This window comes from Dipodomys ordii, unplaced genomic scaffold (assembly GCF_000151885.1).
Source record: "Dipodomys ordii isolate 6190 unplaced genomic scaffold, Dord_2.0 Scaffold48, whole genome shotgun sequence".
NCBI classification, from domain to species: Eukaryota; Metazoa; Chordata; class Mammalia; order Rodentia; family Heteromyidae; genus Dipodomys; species Dipodomys ordii.
The window spans coordinates 6103896-6122609 of NW_012267264.1; the positions used below are offsets into that span (position 1 = coordinate 6103896).

At 37.6% G+C, this 18714-nt stretch overlaps 1 protein-coding gene across 1 annotated transcript in view; it reads right to left on the reverse strand.

Moving 5' to 3' along the window:
* Positions 1-18714, reverse strand: part of Cped1 (cadherin-like and PC-esterase domain containing 1) — a 241432-nt gene that overhangs the window by 27646 nt on the left and 195072 nt on the right. Inside the window, exons 16-17 of the mRNA XM_013019900.1 lie at positions 16871-16988; positions 9093-9229 (exon numbers count right to left, since the gene is read on the reverse strand). Of these exons, the coding sequence (XP_012875354.1) occupies positions 9093-9229; positions 16871-16988 (255 nt within the window). The remainder of the gene's footprint in view (positions 1-9092; positions 9230-16870; positions 16989-18714) is intronic.

Genomic DNA, 18714 nt, shown 5'->3' on the forward strand with positions numbered 1-18714 from the left:
GTATTCTTTTGTTAGAGTGTTGAATTCTTTTGGCTGGCATGAAAGTATATTTTCATTGGATAAATTGATGAATTAAAACTTTGCTGCTGTTTTATGGATTGGAAGTATATTTTTATGGAATTCTATTTCTAGGAAATAGTTATAGCTACTTATAAAAATACATTTTAGATTAAAATAAATTGGAAATGGCACAAATGTTCCCAAACAAATGGTTGATTATATTCTTTTCATCTTTTTGTTGTTGGTGGTGGTGGTTGTTGGACTTGAACTTTGGGCCTGGATACTGTCCTTGAGCTTTTCAGCTCAAGGCTAGCGCTCAGCCACTTGAGCTACAGTGCCACTTTCAGTTTTCTGGTGGTTTATTGGAGGTAAGAGTCTCACGGATTTTGCTGCCCAGGCTGGCTTTGCACTGTGATCCTCGGATCTCAGCCTCCTGCGTAGGTAGGATTACAGGCATGAGCACAGATACCTGGCTTCTTTTCATCTTTTGACAATGAGTTTAGAATATGAATACATTATAATCGGGAAGATTTCCTGACAACAATCAGAATACAAGTTATAATGGCATTTTTGGAAGTATAAAATATGTGTAGAAAATATCCTGAAAGATAATAATCATTTAAACAATGATGTCATGAGAGTATTTGCTTTTTTCTTAAAAAAGCAAATGTTTTTTTTATGTTAAAAGTGAAGATATCACCAGTTGCAACAACAATAAGTTTATTTTGCTTATAATATTTTGAAAATTAGCCAGGTAAGGCGACTCGTGCCTATAATCCTATCTTCTAAAATAAAATTTATTATTAATCAGCTTAATAAAGTTCATTTTACTTTATGGAGAGCAACATTTTAAGATTTAAACATTGAACAGGTAACAGTGATCCTATTGTAGATGACTACATCAATTTCCTAATTCTGTTGATTTTTTTCCCTATTATGTAACATTTCTCTTCTGGTCTTGTGATCCTTTCAGGTAAGCCTGACCCCTGAGAAGGAACACAAACGTCTGTGCTATAAACATGCCATGAGGGATTGGATCTCAGCTGGAGGTAAAGATATTCATATACGAGCATTCTTCTGTTCTGCATGCAGTTTGACTAGTAGATGGTGTTTGGCCTTTTTGCGCCCCATTTTATTTTATACTACCACGGGATCAGCATTACATCATGTACTCCATTTAAATATATCAGGGGCACATTGTCCTCTAGACTCTATCAAACCTTTGAGTTTGCTTATTTACTTATTTATTTTTTAGCAAGAGACTTTTTTGGCCAGTCCTGGGGCTTGAACACAGGACCTGGGCTCTGTCCCTGAGCCTCTCTGTGCTCAAGGTTAGTGCTCTACCACTTGGGCCACAGTGCTACTTCCAGCTTTTTCTTAGCAGTTTATTGGAAAAAAGCATCTCACAGACTTTCCTGCCCAAGCTGGCTTCGAATTGCAATCCTCAGATCTTAGCGTCCCGAGTAACTAGGATTATAGGCACCTGGTTTGAGATTTACTTTTAAATGTCAAGTTTAAATTTCAACTTCAATTATTTTTATTTTCATTCATGTTTTCTCCATACCCTCGTCTCTATATTAAGTAGGACAGAATAAGTGCTTTTGCAAACAGAGATGGAAAATGGATAGTGGCTCAGATAAAACTGAACTTTGTCTCTTTAAAAAGTGATATATGTGTGGATTTCCTTCAGAGGCCCAGGATGATTGACAGTGGCCTCCTAACATGTGGTTAGGAGTAGAAGGAAGTGGAAGGAAAGAAATCAGCGCTAACAGAATTTTCTCTGAAAACTAGCCCTGGAAGCTGGGCCCACCCCAGCTAATCCCACTTTATTGGTTAGAGCTCAGTCACATGACCATACACTCAAGGGAGGTTGGAGAACATTGTTAAGCTGTGTTCTAGGAAGAAGAATTAAGTTTGATGAACATTTAGCTAGTTTCTGCCACATTTGTCTTGCATGCTAAGTCTTTTGGGGGAAAAATAGTCTTTTGAGGTCATATCATTCCACCTATGAGTGAACATATGAAAGGTTAAATTTGTAATCTTCATGATGTCCATGATATCTTCCCAGGGAAGGTGGTTCTCTGTGACAATTAATAAGAGGAATTATTCATTGGTAAAGACACAACCGAGACCTGGGAGAATCTTTTGGTTTCAATGTACGATGAAATGATTTTTATTCTATTTTATCTTATCCTGAATGAAGAGAAACAAAGATTCTTAGTCTTGTGAGTATTTAAATCCATCACAGTTTTCTAGAGTCATCAAAAGCTGGGACACTGTTATCAAATTAATTTTTTTGTCGGTCATTCATAGCATCTATCCTTAAGTTTGAAGAAATGGAATTTTGTTTTGCTCCAATGAGATGCATGTAGATAAATATGAACACTCAGCCCAGCTAAGACAAACCCACAGAAACATCAAAGTAGGGAAGTTAGAAAGGAGTACACTAAGAGCTCATCTGTCCAATAATCCAGCTAAACTCACCTACTGTGAGCTTTCCCATTAGAATAAAGAAAGAAAACAAAAGTGAGCTGAGAGCGAGTCCTATTCATCACAGCTAGTTCAGTACAAGCACAGCTTCTGTTTCCAAACCTTCACAATGACTCTGAGGAGCCCTGAGCTGAGAAGCTCTCTCAAGATGAATAGACATTTCTAAATGAGGACAGGGTTGGTTCAGCTGTAATATGAAGCTGAGACCCATCAAATAGCTAATTAGAGTTAGGTCATGATGAAAATCAACAAAGCAGCTCTCCCTGAAATGTGATATGGGTATAATGAATGTTTTCCAATCATGTATTTTAATTAAATTGACTATCAGTAAGCAGCCAGATTACTGTTTGGGGTATAAAACAAATGCAGACTTAAGATTTAAGCAGCTCACTCTCAAACATGTAAAAATCAGCAACAAAAGAAAAAACAGAGCAATCTGTTTAACATCAGTTAAGCATGTTCTTCTCTGTTAGAATAAAGTTGTCTCTTCTTTCAGATATTTTACTATAGAATTAAATTCGTAACTATTTTCAACTAGTAAACAAAATAAGGAATTGTTTCAGTTTGATTAGGGGTGAGCTTTTTAAGTTGTAGATTTGGTAGTCATGAATCTGAATTATTTTCCATGTAATTCACAAGGTGATCATAAAGTTAAGTACCTTTTTCAATGTTTCACTCTGAGTTTAATAAGTCAGAGGTGGTTATCTATTTAGAGAAATGCATGAAAGTATAATTGACAACCTACCTTTACCAAATAATTTTGCTTTTATTCAATATAATTATATATCACAAAACATTATCTGTCTGCTATCTACCTAAACCTATAAATGAAGTAACTCATATATAGATAAAGTTCGAGTTTAAAGGTCCATCAGGGTCTGGGCTCTGACCCTGAGCCTTTCTGTGTTAAAGGCTAGTGCTCTACCACTTGAGCCACAGCACCACTTCTGCCTTTTTCCAAGCTGTTTATTGGAGATAAGAGTTTCATGAACTTTCCTGCCTGGGCTGGCTGATTACAGGTGTGAGTCACTGATGTCTGGCTTGAGATTTACTTTTCAATTTCAAGTTCAAACTTCAACTTCAATTATTTTTATTTTTACATATGCTTCATTCACACCATAATCTCTGTATTAAGTGGGATAGACTAAATGCTTTTTCTTCTGTCCTCCATTTTGCTGTGGAAGTGAACTATATGAATGCACAGAGGAAAAAGCTTGCTTTATCTTTCCTCTCATTAGCCTGTACATATATTGGTCCCTAGCATTCAATAAATACACCAAATGAAGTGTAGGGGTATAGCCCTGTTCACATGCTAGAAAGCACAGTTAGGGGTACTGGTCAAAGGTACTGGAAACCTGAACTAACTCCTTTCAAATCTCAACTGATTTGTGTCCTGTGACTTCCCTACATGCGGGTTTGCAGTTCCAAGTATGGCATTGGTATTTATCAATGCAAACAGTAGGAAAAAGGTGGAAATGGTCATAAAACAGCATAAGGAAATTCAAGTAAGCTAAACGACTACTTGGAGATTCTAAAGAAAGCATTATACATTTTGAATGCCTAACTTTACATTAATTCTCCATGGCATGGTCACAACCTGTTACCTTTAAAGTTGATTCTTTGGAGAAATATAATTCAGTTTAGCATCTTTCCAAAAGCTTATGGTTTCCAGAATTGGATTTAATTGGCTTTTTTGTAGCCCAGTACATTTGAACTATTTGTTTAGGGCAACAAAAAAATTGGGGCCTTACTGTTAAAAAAAACTAAGCTTTTCATACTAATTGAAGGTCTTCAAGTTAGTCAGGTTACTAGAAGTTACACATTTAGCTGTGGGCCCTATCACATCCGAGGTGTGTAGGTAAACAGAAGTTCCTGAGAAATGAGCACCTTGGAATTGTCTCCAGTGCTTTCTCACCTGCTGGTTCCCTATCCCTTAATCAGCAAACCTCCCATTCATTCCCACAGATCACTTCAAATCTTAAATGCTGTTCTGCCTAGCCACCATCTGCCTAGCAACTCTTCTAGATCCTTCCACTCTAGATCTTGCATCCAGCTCTAAGCTTCTTATTAATGCCATTATCATGCCTGTAATCCTAGCTTTAGAGGATCATGGTTCAGGGTCAACCCTAGCAAAATGTTTGCAAGACTCCTTCTCAACCAATAGTTGGGCCTGGTGGCACATGCCTGGCATCACAAGTATGTAGGATTTCCAGTGTGAGCATCTCCCTACTATTGTTCTATCATGCCATACAGCAATGTTTGTTTCTCTTAATTGTTCTTTCATCAGAAATATAGCATTATGAGGTAACCTGTTGTTAACTTACACGTCAGACTTCTACCTCTAAAAAGGTTAAATGGAGGCATCACAAAAGTTGTAACTTATATTACACATTTAACTTTGTTAATGGTCACTGGATTCTGTGGTAACATGGGATAATGGATACTGTGATATTTCTGATATGGCAACAGGATTAATCTGGTAAATTTAATGAATAAAATATTACTTTACTGCTTGTTAGGTGCTGGTGGATCATAACTTTAACCCAAGTTCTGGAGGGCCTGGCACAAAAAATGTTTGCAAGTTTCCACCTCAACAAGTGGCTGGGCATGGTGGAAATGCCTGTCATCCTAGCTGTGTGGTTTAGAAAGAATTGCAGATCCAGACCAGTTGGGCCAACAATAGAGACCCTATCTCAAAAATAACCAGAGCAGAAAAAGTACTAGAGTCATGGATCAACCACTAGAGCATCTTTCCAACAAGAATAAATATCCAGATTCAAGACCCAATAATGCTAAAAAAAATCATTTCAACTGGTGGGAACTGTGTATCTCAGACTTCCTGATGGTTAATTTCAGGCTCTTCATACTTCATTACTACCATGCTCTCCATGCACCATATAAAGTTTGTGTAACAGAGCTTACATAAAGTGTTTGTTTTCTTGAGCATTTGACACAGTAGGAAAAGAGGCAAATAATGTCATTAGTTGACTGTAATAGAAAAATACCGAAATATTTATATATTTAATTTTTATTTTTAAAATTGCCCTGCTTTAACATTTGTCTTTGGAGTAGCAAGGTGATGATAAGAAATTCTAGGTGGGATGAAAACTTTGTAATGAATACATTTCCATTTTTAGCAAAAGAGTGTCATAACCAGAAGTAGAAAAATAATTCATCTCACAGAGGTATGGAGACTGCCTAAAAGGAAACAGGATCACTGGATGTATTTTTATTGTTCTCATGGAGGAACAAATGTACTAGGAAAACCTTTGCCTCACCTACTCCAATTCATAAATGAAGTCTTGTTCAAGTAGGTGCTGTATAATAGTTCAACTGGAAATGCTTACAAATCTATCCCTGTATTCTGAAGCTCATTAGTATTATAAGCACCTGCAATTCTGAATAGAAATTATCTGTTAGGCTCTCCCAAGTTGGCATTTCCACTGATTCTCTGCCTGTTCTGATTTTGTATTTGTTTATATTTATATTTACTCATTTGTGGTGTTGCAAAACCCACGATTTTTATGCATGCTAGAAAAGTGCTCTACCATTAAACTATACCTCCATCCCCCAAATAGAGACTTTTAGGTGGATTTTCACACATTATGAAACTGAAAACAATACGGAAACACTTCAAAAAAATCTTGTCCCAGGACACCATTCTGGCTTTCCTACCGAAGCTGGTTTCATGAGCTTTAGACCTGCCTATGCTTGCAAGCATTCTGTGTTTGGTTCATTGATATACTATTGTCTTGAAATGTTTAGTAATTTGTGACTATAGAGTCTGGCATTTCTATTTTGCACCCTCCCCTTCTCCCACTCTCTTCTACCCATGCATTTATTCTTACCTGTTTGCTATTTCTAAAAGTTTACCCCGTGTGTAATCATATTTGTACATCTGTATTCATTTTTACAAAGCTGAATATATTCTTTGCCTGGGTAACCCTTGCTTTGCCTTTGTAGTACTGCTTGTTGGATATTTTCCATTAAGCAACTTCTGTTTCCTTAGTATCCATTGCTTTCTTTTAGGCAGTCTCCATATTGCTGTGAGATGATTTTTTTTCCTACTTCTGGTTATGCCACTCTTTTCTAAAAATGGAAGGTGCTTCCCTGTTGTGTATAAAATAAATGAGCTTCTAAGTAAACAAATCAGACTTTATGGGGGCCAATGCTATTTATCTTTGAACATGCTTGTCTGCAAGAGGCCTGCACACTAGGCGAGATACTAGCCCTTTGGAGAGATACTTGGCTCTTTGCTAAGGTGACAGTTGCTCTCTGCTAACCTAATCTAACCATGGGTTTCAGTCTTCAGATTTTTTTTTGGTAGTGGGGCTTGAACTCTGGGCCTGGGTGCTGTCCCTGTGCTCTTCAGCTCAAGGCAAGCGCTCTTCCGCTTGAGCCACAGCACCACTTCGGGTTTTCTGATGGTTTATTGGAGATAGGAGTCTCAAGGACTTTCTTACCCTGGCTGGCTTTGAACCCTGATCCTCAGATCTCAGCCTCCTGAGTAGCTAGGATTACAGGCATGAGCCACCAGCACCCGGCTTTGGTTTTCAGGTTTTGTAACACTTTTCTTAAAGAAAAAAAGGGACAATTCCTTTTTACCATTCCTTCGTATAGTTGTTAGGAATCAGTCTTACCAGACACTGTCATGGACGAAATGTTTCTGTCCCTTCCAAATTCCTATGTTGAAATGGTAATTGCCAGTGTTCTTGTGTCAAGTGGAGTCTTTAGGTGGTGATTATACTTATTAGATAAATGATGCAAGGAAAGCCTAATTGATGTAACTGGGGTTCACATCATATGAAAAAGAGATCAGAATACTTTCTCTCTGTCTGTCGTGCAAAGATGGAAGCTACTAAATCCTGACCATGATGATCTCGGAATCTACAACCCAGAACTATGAGAAACAAATGTCCGTTGCTTAAACCACCTATTCTATGGAATTTTATTACTGCTAAACCAGACAGGGAAGAAGGTCTTTAGCTTCTTACAAAGTCGATTAATCGAAAGTGGACGGTTATCATTTTATAGATGAAGAGAATGAGCCTGAAAAATAAAACATGTCATGTCCAATGGGGTAGTGATCCACTGCTCTCCAGGTTAATGGACTCTGGCGTCTCCTTGGAATGGTCTTGAATATTCTAAATTCTGAGGTCAGAATGGCATTTGGAGTTTAGAGATATTAGGCTGCTATTGCAACATCTATTGCCCCTGAGCCCCGGTGCTTAGATGGGGGTCTATGTCTAAGGTGTGGACGCTGGACTGTCTGTGTTGGTGGTTAGAAATGTGTGAGGCATGAAACACAACCACTTGGAAGCTTGTATGACCTCCAGTGAATTATTCCATCTCTTTGAACTTTAATTTCCTTATGTAGAAGATAGATACAATCAATTTTAAGTCGCTTGAAGCAATGAGATTATAGCAGGGATTAGATATACTCCCTGCCCCCACAAACCCTAACTTTTGGAAAGACCTACTGTATGAGAATGTTTCTAAATAGCTTTTATTTTCTTCCCTTTTCCTGTTAAAAAACCAATATTGTTGCTTTACCATTACACATATTCTCAACCATGGAAGTTGGTGCTTTTCTACTGACATCATGAAGAAGTTACCTAACTTCTTGTCTTACCTTTTGCCTCCTGTTATTCTTAATCTAATTTTTATTAGAGAAGTCTAACCCGTGTTTTTTGTCTTTTTTTTATTGTGAAAATACCGTACCGAGGGGTTACAATTACATGGGCAAGGGAATGAGTACACTTCTTAACCAATCCATGTCTAAACAAAAATTTTAATGCCATTTCAGAAAAAAAAATCAGCTCTTGAAATCAGGCTTGTCCAGATATGACAGCTTATATAACAGTACACAAGGAAAGACATGTCCATCTAATCAAAACACTTTGAAAGTCTAGTTAAGATTACTTACTTGATGATAACCAAGCATCTCAGTCTATGTGCCCATTTCGCATATCTGAGAGTTCTGCCGGACTCTATCTATTCAGAGCATGCCTAGCAAGAAGACACTGCAAGTCCCAGAAATCAGCTTAGAAGCCTCACTAAAGGGAAAACCAGCCCAGTGAGGCCCACGTGAGACCTGCCCAGGAATGTGAAAAAACATCAGCAAGGTTAGAGGGTTAAACACAATGCCATGCACTTGGTAAGCTCTAGTAGTGAGTCTGGCATGCAAGAACACTGGATTTCTTGGGCTGAGCTACAGATCTTTGTTTCAGCAGCAGTGCCTACTACAGCCACAGGTGACAAGGCTGGCTGTTCTGAACTGCCAACCGTAAGTTGGCATGGGAAGCTCTTACCAATATATGCTGTGGCAACAGCAAGGGATTGGTCTACGCAGGACACAACTTTAATATCCTCCACCACTTGTCAAATTGACTGATGTGGAGTGAAATCAATATCTTGAGCAAGAATTATTAAAGCTCTTCTATGATCATATTCACACATCATTCCAAAATCCAAATTGCATTGGATTAGTTTTTCTCTGAAGAGGAAAAGAGCAGAAATTGGTCTAGCAGATGCAACTGTATGGATTTTAGTGCTGCAGGTGGTAAGACCTCAAGACTTCTTTGGCTGAATCTAGAACCTACCTTCCTTCCTCCCAGACACTGCTGAAGTTGAGGCTTAGTTAGGATAGCATGTTGGCAGTTGTGGGGCTGCCAAGTTATTTCTCTCCAGTCACAGGTCCGGTTGTCTGAACAGCTTAGGCAAGGCACAATCCACTGACCTGGAACAGATGGCAAAACTTCCATTGATTAGGTGTCTACCTGTGAAACAGTGGCTTGCAAGTAGCTTTAGAACTCAGTATATGGCACACAACTATAGCAGTTACTGTGAGAAGATTTGATCTTATCATATCAATCCACTGGGCTCATAAATGGCTACCTGCCAACCAAATAGAAGAGATACATATAGTATTGATTCAACACAACACATTCATGATGACTTCAAGTATAAGCTCTGTTACATGGAGCCATATACTTATAAAAAGTATCCTAAGTACTCAGATACCACTCAACCATGACTTACTTTCAATCACTAAGCATGTCAGTAGGATCAGAGTACACTAGGAGTTTCTCAAATCATCAGTGGCTTTGAATACTTAGTAATCCAATGCATTTAGATTTTCAGTCCAATAATAGGTATAGTCCTTGCTCTCAAGAGATTTAAGACATTAAGAATACTCTGTAAGTATTTCAATGATATATTATTTTGGAGATGAGCTATTAGTTCTTAATTTGACTGACAGTCTGTTCAGCAAGAATCTTTAGCCTTTACTAACTAGTCTCTTTTATTTCTTATCTGTTCAGTGTTCTCACATGACCACTATGAGCACAGAATAGAGTAATGTATATAAAGGGCACAGTTAATGTTATATTTACCTTTAGTGACTGGCAAATTTTCCCAATTATAAAGAAAAGGTAGTATTTGTATTCTCCTAGAAAAAAATCTCTGGTGTGTTATGAATTTTAGTTGGTAGAATTTCTACCTTCAGGCCATGAATAAGGTAAATTTATAGTCAGGAACCATGGAGGTATCAGACTTGTATATGTGAGGGCTTGTGTAAAAATAATAGGTATAAATAATAAAATAGAAAAGGGAATCTAGTTTACAGCTGTTACTAACTGGCCAAAGGAAAAAAGTATAAGCATATGAACAGAAAGTAAGTGAGAAAAAAGAAATAAAAGTGACAGGAGATGAGAGGATTATGAATGGCAGTGGAGGGAAGAATGTGTACAACAGAACCACATTAGTGACATACTGTCAACTGAAGCAGAAATACAGACCAGAAATTCAAAAGAAACGCAGGTGCAATACTGGCTTTCTTTAATTTGCTTCTTAAGTGTGATAAGAATGCCAAAAAAAGTGCCCTATTGAATGTCTTCCCACTAAGTACATTCTACATCGTTTCAGCAATGGCAAATGGTACTCCATTTCTATACACACAGGTCTCTTGTGTATTTTAATTGAAAGCATTAAGCATCTATCCTATTAAAGTGTTATCTGCTATTGGCATTAAAAAACCAAGATAATTTAAAAATAACTAACAGTTTTTATGATATTCCTGAATGCCAAGATTAATTTAAGTGCTTCCATATCTTTGCTTATTTTTTTAAACCTCAGAACAACTCTGTTATCATTTTTTAACTGAAGTTCAGAAAGCTTAAGTAATTTATTGATTCTAACAAGGAGGTGGTGGAACCAGGTTAAGCTCAATGACCTTCTCCAGAGCCCATAGTCTTAGCTGTAATATTGAATCTCAATAACTGATATTCAAGTTTAAGGGTGACAATGTATGCGTGTAAAAATAATTATAGCATCTTAACAGGTGATGCGTAATTAAGTACAATTATTTGGTAGTGAAAAAGCAACATAAATCTGAACCCTGTCTCTTCCAAGTAGCTGTGTGGACTTCAGCTTAATTGCAACATAGTCACTCAGAAAACTTTGTAAAATTCCTGTGCTCAAGCTGATGAAATTAAAATCACTAGGCATGGGAGCTGGACATAGGTCTAAGTGGTTTTATTGATACCTTTCTGGTGATTCCATTGGTATATAGCCAAAGTTGCAATTTACTGTCTAAATTAAACAAATTATTTTTAATTTACTCATGATTTAATTTATTTTTCAAATTATTTTAAAAGTAGTTATACAAAGGAGTTACCATTTTTACAGTTACCATTTTAACAGTTTTAAAATAAAATGTATTAACATCCTCACCCATTCCTCTGAGCCTACTTCTTCCCTGACTTTTCTTAATTTTATAGAACATATATTGAATTAGTATTTTGGTTAGTTGTGGGGCCTGAACTCTGGGTCTGGGCACTGTCCCTCAGTTCTTCAGCTCAAGGCTAGAGCTCTACCACTTGAGCCACAGTGCCATTCCTGACTTTTTCTGCTTATGTGGTACTGAGGAATCGAGGGTCTCATGCATGCAAGGCAAACACTCTACCACTGAGCCACCTTCCCAGCCCCGACATTGAATTCTTGAATGAATTCTCCCCACTTCTCTTCACTCATCTACTCCTCTCCCTTTGATCCCATTCTTCCTTCAAGTACCTTTTTGCTGGTGTTTATTTCATTCAACTTTTCCTTTCTAAGAAATTACATTATTTGAGTCCCCCTTGAATCTACCATATTTCAATTAATACTTTTGTATATATACACTTGCATAGCACCTAACATATTTACTTATATGTTTATAAACCAAGTCTAGCTTCCAAAGATGAGAGAAAATAAATTTATTTATTTAGAAGAAAACTGTGAACAGCATCTGCCATGTACCTAGTACCTAGTAGGTTATCAGTATCTTTTATTCCATGTTCCATGCCCAACTCCAAGTAAGCCATGGTGATTCAGAATAAAGTGAATGTCATGGAGGTAAGGATTTTCTGGAAGCTTCTATGGAGAGAATGATGTGAACAGAGCTTTACGGATAGGTAAGATTCAGAGATATTTTTCTATGATGGTAGTACCGTAGAAGGAAGGGGTAAACATGACAGAAACAAGACTGAATGCTGACATGCCCCTACATAGACTATATCCATTGAGGAAAAAGTAGAGCTGCTAGGCAAAAGATATTTCCAAAGTTTTCATATGTAGCAAGTAGCAATATTATTAAAATAAATGTGAGAGAAGTTTCAATTTGTGAATGGCAAAGTGAAGATTACCTTCAGTGCCTGTTTCACTGGCAAAATCATTTTTATAGATTTTCTTTTTCATTCTAAGCACCTCTTTGCTTTCTAATTTCCGTCTGATATACATGGTTTATAACTAGCAATCTACCATCTCCACATCCTTGCTTGGCTTCTTCCAGTACTATTTGATTCAAAGTTAGACTTTGTTGATAGATGCCTTAAGAAAATCCCCCTGAAGAAAAGACAGCCTTTTTATTACCAAACTTTGCAATCACTGGATCTACAGAATCAGCTTTGCTTGATTCAGGAGAGACATAGAGCCTGTGCTTTCCACCCTCTTGCTTTACAGATGAAGAAATCTGAGGCACAAAGAGTTAAATAGATTATACGGCAGTCCATTCAGCTCATGGCAGACCTGACCAAATCAAGTCTCCAATTTGTTGGTGCTGCTATCCTGCTAGTCTAGATTAGTGCAAAATCATAAGCTGAAAATAATATATGTACAATGGTTCCTTTGGTACCATTGATAAGAAAACACACAAACTGGCTGTTGTAATGATTTTTTCTTTATTTTAAAAAGCTGAATTTATTCAAAGGGCTCATGTGTTGGCTAAGACTATGTTTAAACAACTGCTGCTGATTTTCTTTTTAATGGAATGACAGTATGTGAGGGCCATAAATGTTTTTCTGTAAGTTTCACCAGATCCCAGAGTATCCATGTCCTATGAACACCCAGACTTCTGTATCTCCCATCCTTGCTGATAGCTAATTTTTGCACATGGAGGCCCCCCTTGGGCCCTTGCTGCTTAGCATGAAGAAAATAATGGTTCATAGTCAGACTCAAATATGGATGTAATTAGTATGTGGGCATAAAATCATATGCATATATAAGATGCCTGATTTGGTCTCTGAAGACTAATGGTTCTACCAACTATATATTTATACCATCATAACCTTTGCCTTTTGTGAATTTATTTATTGAGAACTACTGCGGCTGTTCGAAATAGCCATCTGTATAACATCTGTAGGACGGAAATTTCTGGCATTTTAAATGACACCAATTCTTGACTACAATTGTCCAGAAGGAGGGATATAAATTCTATGTTATAAATTTAAACACTGAATGAATCAAGGTTATGCCTTCTGAAATAGACTATGACACATGTTTTAAGGAATAACATTCTGAGGAATGACACTAAGCTGTATGATAAGTTATTTTTTGTAGTTATGGGTGTATGTGGAATGCAAGTTAGATTTCAGATATAGTAGTGGATTCGATTGGGTGATAATAATTAAGAAAAAGTCAAATATTATTATTGAGGGTCCACAGTTATATACAAATCATGTAAATATTAGCACTGATTCTTGGCTATATAGTTGTCAGAAACAAAATTGGTTTTTGTTACGATTTAAAAATCTATACATTCAGTATTAGAATTATTAGAATATTGTCATCATTTACTGGGACAAATAAAGCATAATGGGGGCTGGGAAGATGTCTCAGTGGTAGAGTGCTTGCCTTGCATGCATGAGTCCCTGGGTTCAATTCCTCAGTACTACATAAGCAGAAAAAGCCAGAAGTGGCGCTGTGGCTCAAGTGGTAGAGCACTAGCCTTGAGCTGAAGAGCTGAGGAACAGTGCCCAGGCCCAGAGTTCAGGCCTCAGGACCAGCAAAAAAAAAAAAAAAGCATAATGAAATATTTTCATTATTTACCTCCTTTAAAATGTACTTTGAGCCAGGTGGTAGTAGCTCACACCTGTAATATAATAGGCTCACACGTACTCAGGGACTTAGATCTGAGGATCACAGTTCAGAGCCATCCTGGGTGGAAAAGTCCATGAGATTCTTATTTCCAATTAATCATAAAAAAGCCAGAAGTTGAGTTATGGCTTATATAATAGAGCCTTGAGCAAGAAAAGCTCAGGGACAGTGTCCAGGTCTCAGGTTCAAGCTCCAGGCCCTGAATTCTGGCCCCAGGACCAGTGAACACACACACAAAATGCAATTTGAGTTGTTGAGTTGTTGTCCTTAGTTAATTCTCATTCAGTGATCACAATAAACATTTCTTCATTCTCCAGAATAGAATTATTTTTTTTCTTGAACATTGTATTCAAGTCACAGACTTTATCTTACAGATAAGTTATTTGATCAATATCAGAATAAAAACACAGGAATTCAAAAGTATATTATTAGCTAGTGTTGTTGTAAAAGACATGTTTACATCAGTATATTGTCTTGTAAAAACTATAGATTCCTTGGCGCTGAGGATATGGGTCAGTGGTAGAGTGTTTGCTTAGCCCATGGGGGATGTTAGGTTCAAATAACTATAATTTGCTATTAAAATGGGATTTTGGGACCAGTCTGTTTGACCATGTAAGCTAAACTTAGACCTCCTAAGGAAACACATCCTTCCATTGCTATTGTCGAAGACAACTTGTCTTTTCAACAAGACAGGATTCTGCAACCAAAGAAAGAATAATCTCTGACAACAAATAATACCTTCTGTTGAACAGTAACCTGACCTCACTCAATAACTCTGCATCTGTGGGTCTTTAGGAGCCATGAGAGGAAAAGTTCATCATAGTGACTATGCCCTTTCTGCTCAATGTCTTCAGTGGAAGGCAGAGAACAATGTGGGTCTTCAATTCAGTAATCTTACTTAGTCATATATTACACACTACAAGATGAATAAGGGCAATTCAAGCTCTGGAGAAACAACTAATCTAGGGAAGTCATCAGTAAAATGCATGTCTCAGGCACCTTTGACGTAGTAGTCCACGCACACTGTAATAATATATGTACAGATACTCCTGTATTTATGTATTACGTCAATTACAAAACTTAAGGATGAAAATGATTAGATAAAAAGGAAATGAACATACATTTTTATTTTTACTGGCTTTCCCAACATTGAATTCCCCTGTGTTGTGGCCTCCCCATACCTGATGGTCAGAGAGAAAGAAACCTGTAAGCACACAAACAGAATGTGACAAGTGTCATTGGAGATTTGTTCCTAGGGTTGTTCTGGAACACAGAGGAGAAGGTAGACAGGGAATGTAGTGGAGAAAGGCTCCCTGGAGAGGAAGATACAGCATCAGGAATAGGTCTTTCATCTGGGAGGAAGAGTATGGAAAAGAGCCAGGAGCCCTGAGACAGCTTTATCAGTATGAATGGAGGCAAAGAGGCTGATAGGTGGTAAGAGAGGTAGGAAAGGAACTGGAAGAAGAAGGCTTGAATTTTTTGTATATATTTTTATTGTAAAAATACTATACAGGGGGATTACAGTTACATGAGTAAGGTAATGAGTACAGAAGGCTTGAATTTTCAAGCTTGCTTTAGCAGTCAACATAGGAGGACTTTCCTAGAAGGAACCAATCTTGTGCCATGTTAAACCCATGTGATCTAGTACCAGCAAGTCTGCTAGTCTTTACCAACCCTTCCTTCAAGGTCTTAAACGCAGAGACATCACATGCAGAGCTGGACGGACATGACTGCACACTGAATGGGCAAGAACAAGCAGCCACTACACAGGAAATCCTACACTCATGAAAGTGATTGTCAAAGTACTTTTGACTTGCTGCAGTAGGAGGAATACAATTAACTTGTTTTATGATTGTCATAAATGGTTATCTAATTTAGAAAAATTGAACTGGATATATCACAATGTCCTTCGTACGTTCAGAGTATGTCTCTTTCAGCAGAGACTCACAAATCATACCACCTGACACACCATAATGGGTAAATCCCTCCCCACGCACTGGCTGGAATTTATTATTTAGAACACATGTCATGAACAGGGACATTCCTACGTTTAGTAACTGTGCGTGCCAAATTGCAATTTGCCCTGCTCATTTGGGAAACACATTTCCTAACCAGCAGTAGTGTGAAGTTCATGGCATGGTTAGAAGTGCTCCTGGGTGCTTTCTTAGATTTTTTGTTTTTGTTTTGTTTTTAGATGAATGCGGACCTGAAATTGGGAGGGTGGAACGGTAACCAGGTAAGTAGCCTGGAGAAGATGTTCCCTGCTATTTTATCACTTTGGATGCATTTTTTTTTAGTCCTAGTTCTGGTTTGACCCCATATCTCCACTGAAAGAAGATGGCTACAGAAGGATCAAACGGAATGAAGAGAGAAGCACCACACAAGTCTCAGGTCTACTTAGGGCTTAGGCAGGATTTAACACTGTAATCTGACTCTGTTGTCTTAATTCTCCTACCCCTATTAATGATCACAAGTTGGGGGATATCAATAGTCATCCCTAAGGATTATTTTTGTGAAAAAAATTCTCTAAACCTGAACTTGTATCCTTGGCCGTTCTTTGATATTTTTTTTCTTACCAACTTTGTGCAAATTATGGTGTCAAGTGAATTGTTATCATATGAACAAAGCAGACTATCCTCATGAGGCTGATATCTCTGATGGAATGTTGCACAATTAATGACATATGTAGTTATTTCAAGGTCTCTCATTATGATGGCAAAAGGCACAGAATGTTATGAAATATATAAGAAAATGAATTAAAGGCATAAAGACTTGCAATCTGCAGATGAATATTATGAAGAGATGGAGGAGAGAAAAGAATTCAGCTAACCAAAGTATTTCACATGTTGCAACTCTGAATTTATACTCATCATATTCATTGCCGTTCCCACAAAACCCTAATTTTTATCACAAGGATAAACATGAAAGATGTTTGTTTAAAAGGCATGGTATCCAATGTGTTAGTCACCTTTTGTGTCCCCAGATGGACAGCTCTTCAGTTCAGGGTGTGAAATGGCTTCAATGTAGTCTGAAGAAATGGGCTGCAACCCACAGGCTTCCTCTGGGTGAATCAGCAAACCGCAATCCTGCAAAAAAAAAGTGAGAGAAATTAATTGTTATAGTCATTCACCTGACCGTGTATGGTAATAAAAATATTTTGGGGGGGGTCCGGTTGTGGGGCCTGAACTCTGGGCCTGGGTGCTGTCCCTCAGCTCTTCAGCTCAAGGCTAGTGCTCTACCACTTGAGCCACAGCACCACTTCCGGCTTTTTTTCTTTTCTTTTTTTTGCTTATGTGGTGCTGAGGAATCGAACCCAGGGCCTCATACATTGCAAGGCAAGGACTCTACCACTGAGCCACCTTCCCAGCCCAATAATAATATTTTCTGTGCTAAATAACCATTTTTTTTATTTTGAGACAGATTGCTGCTCTGTAGTCCTGACAGGCCTACAAACTGGCCATCTTCCTGTCTTTGCCTCCTGAATGCAGCAGTTATAGGCATAAACCACTCACTAAGGTCTAATAACCCTTTTGGATGGAAGGTACCCTGAATTGGCTGTGTGATATTAAGTCACGTGATCTGATTTTCTCATTGGAATATGGTGAAGTGAGAGCAGGAAAAAATAACTGAGTCAAATAATCTCAATTACAGTGATAGACCCCATTAGTTACATGCACAACATCCACCTTCCCTCCCTCCTTTTCTCCTTCTTTTCTTCACTTCTTTTCTTCTTCTGTCTTCCTTTCTTTCTCTCCTCCCTCTCTTCTTCCCTCACTTTCTCTCTCCTTCCCTTCCTTCCTTCCTTTTTTCCTACTTCTTTCTCTCTTGTTTCCGTCTCTTTCTCCCTCTTTTATTCCATCTTTCTCTCTCTCCTTATTTCTCTTTCTTTTCCTTCTCCTTCTTTGCTTGCTTTCTTCCCTCCTTTCCTCCCTTCTTCCCTTCCTTCCTTTCTTTTTTCTTCCTTCCTCACTCCCTTCTCTCTTTCTCTTTCTCTTTCCCCTCCATTCCTTCCTTCTTTTTTCTTTCCCTCCTTCCTTCCTTCTTTCTTTTTGTATTTTCCTTCTTTCTTTGCCTTTGTTCTTGCTTCCTTTCTTCCTCTCTCCCTCCTTCCTTCCTTCCTTCTCTCCTTCCTTCCTTCCTTCTCTCCTTCCTTCCTTCTTTCCTTTTTCCCTCTGTCTTTGTTTCCTTCTTTCTTTCTCCTTTCTTCCTTCCTTCCAATTCTAACTCTGTAGTTTTAGTCATTATAACATAGACCTAGGAAAGAGCAGATGTATAGCAGATGTTGTTATCACATGACTGCATTAAAGGACCAACTTAAAGAGGGGTATCATGGGAACTACATCATGGGACTTCCCATAAGCTCATGAATCCTTCAGAAAAAGTCATTGTTAACTTTCATTCTTTAGGAGAAAAGCCACAAAGTAAGGTTAATGATAGTATTTCCTTCTCAAGGCCTGTTTTATGACACTCACATTTGTGTTTTAGAATATGTACTACTAAAAGATTACCACAGAATTTTAGAATGAACCAAATTAAATTTCATTGAATCATAAAAGGAGTAAACATTATTTTAGGGGACAGTGCATTTCGTCATTAGAAAATGTTTCATTCGTTTTACACATAAAGGAAAGAGAATCATATTTTTTTATTTTTTATAAATTAATCATAGCCAGCACTGGAGAAAGTATTTGAGTGCCTGGCAAGATATATTTTAGGATAAATACTATAAAATGAAAAATCATAAAAGATTTGGACTATGAGATTTATATTAATTTTTCCCTAAAACTTTTAACTTCATTTAGTTTCTCCTGT